The 3,844-nt window shown below is 32.3% G+C and overlaps 1 protein-coding gene across 1 annotated transcript in view; it reads right to left on the bottom strand.

The window, feature by feature from the left end:
• Positions 1–1,559: 1,559 nt before the first annotated feature.
• The window catches only part of LOC106468362 (ubiquitin-conjugating enzyme E2 R2-like), a 4,909-nt gene continuing 2,624 nt past the window's right edge, over positions 1,560–3,844 (bottom strand). The window contains exons 3-4 of the mRNA XM_013928780.2: positions 2,577–2,711; positions 1,560–2,466 (exon numbers count right to left, since the gene is read on the bottom strand). Coding sequence (XP_013784234.1) covers positions 2,244–2,466; positions 2,577–2,711 — 358 coding nt within the window. The 3' untranslated portion in view covers positions 1,560–2,243. The remainder of the gene's footprint in view (positions 2,467–2,576; positions 2,712–3,844) is intronic.

Genomic DNA, 3,844 nt, shown 5'->3' with positions numbered 1-3,844 from the left:
TACATATCCAATTTGGTTTAATACGACCTGCTTTAATGAAAAAATTGCTAAGGCTATCTCCCGCTTGTATAATTTTAAATTGTCAATCACATTGGCCGACAACACTCACCGCTAATGTTCTCAACGAAGAGTGGGATTGACATCACATTATAACGCCCTCACGGCTGAAAGAGCTAGCATGTTCGGCATCGGGTTTCGAACCCGCTGATTGCATAATTAAACTGCTCTAAAAATTATTCCTTCTAGATCTACCCCTAGTTCGTTCCCCCTTCCAAAGTAACTGCAAATATTCTTACCTAAACTGACCAGACTTACCCATACAGAACGTACTACCTCTAAAAACATTATTTTACAACTAGAGGTGTCGCTAGGTGCTTGAAAGATTCGGGACTAGGGCCCATGGCGCGAGAATTTTCAGGGTTTCAGAACGATATCGATCACGGTTTTCTATTATGATTTTTCAAGACACCAACCGGGGATTCAGTGCCTAGAGAAGCTCCTGTTTACAACTGTTAAAATTCACACCAACACTGATCGTCCTTACCCGTATATACAACCAAACAACTGAATTTTTTTATTACTTTAACATCAAGGGCAGATTATAAATTTAACAATAAAGTTGATAACACGTAATATCAAAGATTGATTTGAGAGAAAAGAGTGAGTATAGTTTTAGTGAACGTCGTTGGGCTGCAATTTTTATCGCAACAGCAGACATCAAGTGTATTGGTTTGAGAAGAAGGATGAACAAGACGGTTCGTGCCACAGCCTGAATAAGTACTCGTCCAAAAATTAACCACGGTTTTTTTACAGTGGAGTTGTGAAACACTCGATTTGGAAGCTACGAAGCTTCCAGATTTATTTTTGTTTGTTTAACTGTAATAAACAACAGACAGAACATTCTACTGTTGAACTGTAATAAACAATAGACAGAACATGCTACTGTTGAACTGTAATAAACAACAGACAGAACTTGCTACTGTTGAACTGTAATAAACAACAGACAGAACATGCTACTGTTGAACTGTAATAAACAATACAGAACATGCTACTGTTGAACTGTAATAAACAATACAGAACATGCTCTGTATTGTTTATTACAGTTCAACAGTTTTTTGTTCTGTATTGTTTATTACAGTTCAACAGTAGAATGTTCTGTCTATTGTTTACTACAGTTTAGTAAACAATAGACAGAACATTCTATTGTTGAACAAGTCTTATACCATGTTTGATCTAGTTATCTCTCTTTCATAAGTTCTGTTTAACCTAACGGTTCAAGTTTACAGTTGTAAATAACCAAACTTTGTAGTTAAGATTTTCAATTTTTGTTTATATCTAGTAAATGTTTAGCAAGAGATAAACTTCTAGTTTTTGTTTTTACCTTAGTAGACTTTGTAGTGAGACATAACTCGCACACCTAGTAGACTTTGTAGTGAGACATAACTCGCACACCTAGTAGACTTTGTAGTGAGACATAACTCACACTTTTGTTCACACATATTTGTATTAAAATAAATGTAAAAGAAAGTACTGTTAGAAAACATACGGTACAAGAAAAATGTATAACAACTTTACATCTTTATTTATCACACAAAACTTCTAATCAGAACATCAAATTTTAACCTACACACAGTCTACATGAAGATACATTAGTACAGTATTTCCAAACAAAACAAAGATCTGGCATAATAAAAATATGCAAAAAGCCTTACATCCAATATATCTCCAGTACTTAACAAATTTTAAAATTAGCAGAATATACAAGATAAGACTTGTACAGTTTTATTTATCATGCAATAAAGCTTTAAATGAAATAAAAAAAAAGTCACTGCTTATACTATAATTTACACTATAATGTTAATTAGATTATACATCTCCTATTTAACAACAGTGTTTTGTTTTTTGTATTACAAATATACAGTCTGGGTCTGTTTGAATTTAGGCATTTTAAGATCTCTAAATTTATGTATAAAAAATTTAATATAATTAATTTTAACTTGGTTTGCTACAGAAAAACTACCACGATGCTTCCGTTTTATTGAATTTAGCAAATGAATCAGATAATTTTAATTTCCACTTGAGATAATATACTAACTGTTTGCCAATTAATGCACAGATTTAGCATTAAATTTGACATGCATGGAAAGAGTAAGGAGTCAACCTAGAGATGCATGTCTTTTATGTTGATTTTAACTTTGTGTGAAAAAATAATGACATGAGTCTAGAAAATAAAATGAGAAGCATCATGACTCTTCATTTCCTGAATCCTCATCATCTTCATTAAACTCCTCCTCTTCTTCCTCGTCATCATCCAGATCATCTCCATAATCATCAACATAGAAATCTGTCATGTCCGCTTCCGATTCTTGGGGTCTTGGTTTTTGCCTAATACAGTATTCTTCTATAGTTGTTGGCACAACCACATTATCCTTCTCGGCTTCACACCTACTTGCCGTCACCTGTTTCCTATCAAAAAATTACATTTCAATTCTTAATGTTGGAGTAAATTAATTAATTCCTGAACTGAAAAATGACTACTATACTAGTAAAGACTTTTACGCAAACGCTCGGCCTACCTGACTATGTTTTCGTATTCTTTATCTTTTCCCCTAGACTCCTTCCACCGTCTATACATAACTGAGGCATCCACGTTAGCAGGAGAAAATGTGTTAGGTTCATTAAGAAGGGATATCACACTCAACAAAATTGTCCTGGGGGAATAATAAGAAGTAAATACACTTGTTACAAGTATGTTACTACCATCTCTTAGTACTTACTAAAGGTAGTCTCTCTTATTACCAAGAGATTTATCAATGGGAAACAAACACAGAACTAAATTAACTGACATACTTTTTAGATTAATTCTTTTCATCTAAAACATGAAACTCATAATTTAATGTTACTCGAAAATACCTAATTAGTAAAACAGTATAACACAGCAATCCTTCTTAACCAATGAATTTAAAACTGAGATTGAACATACTTTAGACTGCAGGAAGATAATCTGATGGTGATGATATTAAAACCAAAAACAGACATATTCTATCACATAAACTAACCGTTTAATCTACATAGAATAATGTGTCTCCCATCACATTTTATAAAACATTTAACATAGAAGCATGAGTCTGTATGTACGTATAACTATATAAACTAACCGTTTAATCTACCTAGAATAATGTCTCCCATCACATTTTATAAAATTTAACACAGAAGCATGAGTCTGTATGTACGTATAACTATATAAACTAACTGTTTAATCTACCTAGAATAATGTGTCTCCCATCACATTTTATAAAACAGAAGCATGAGTCTGTATGTACGTATAACTATATAAACTAACCATTTAATCTACCTAGAATAATGTGTCTCCCATCACATTTTATAAAACAGAAGCATGAGTCTGTATGTACGTATAACTATATAAACTAACCATTTAATCTACCTAGAATAATGTGTCTCCCATCACATTTTATAAAACAGAAGCATGAGTCTGTATATACGTATAACTATATAAACTAACCGTTTAATCTAACTAGAATAATGTCTCCCATCACATTTTATAAAATTTAACATAGAAGCATGAGTCTGTATGTACCTATAACTATATAAACTAACCGTTTAATCTACCTAGAATAATGTGTCTCCCATCACATTTTATAAAACAGAAGCATGAGTCTGTATGTACGTATAACTATATAAACTAACTGTTTAATCTACCTAGAATAATGTGTCTCCCATCACATTTTATAAAACAGAAGCATGAGTCTGTATGTACGTATAACTATATAAACTAACTGTTTAATCTACCTAGAATAATGTGTCTCCCATCACATTTTATAAA

Source organism: Limulus polyphemus, unplaced genomic scaffold (genome assembly GCF_000517525.1).
Source record: "Limulus polyphemus unplaced genomic scaffold, Limulus_polyphemus-2.1.2 Scaffold2981, whole genome shotgun sequence".
NCBI lineage: Eukaryota > Metazoa > Arthropoda > Merostomata > Xiphosura > Limulidae > Limulus > Limulus polyphemus.
This window is presented reverse-complemented; position numbering and strand designations above follow the sequence as displayed.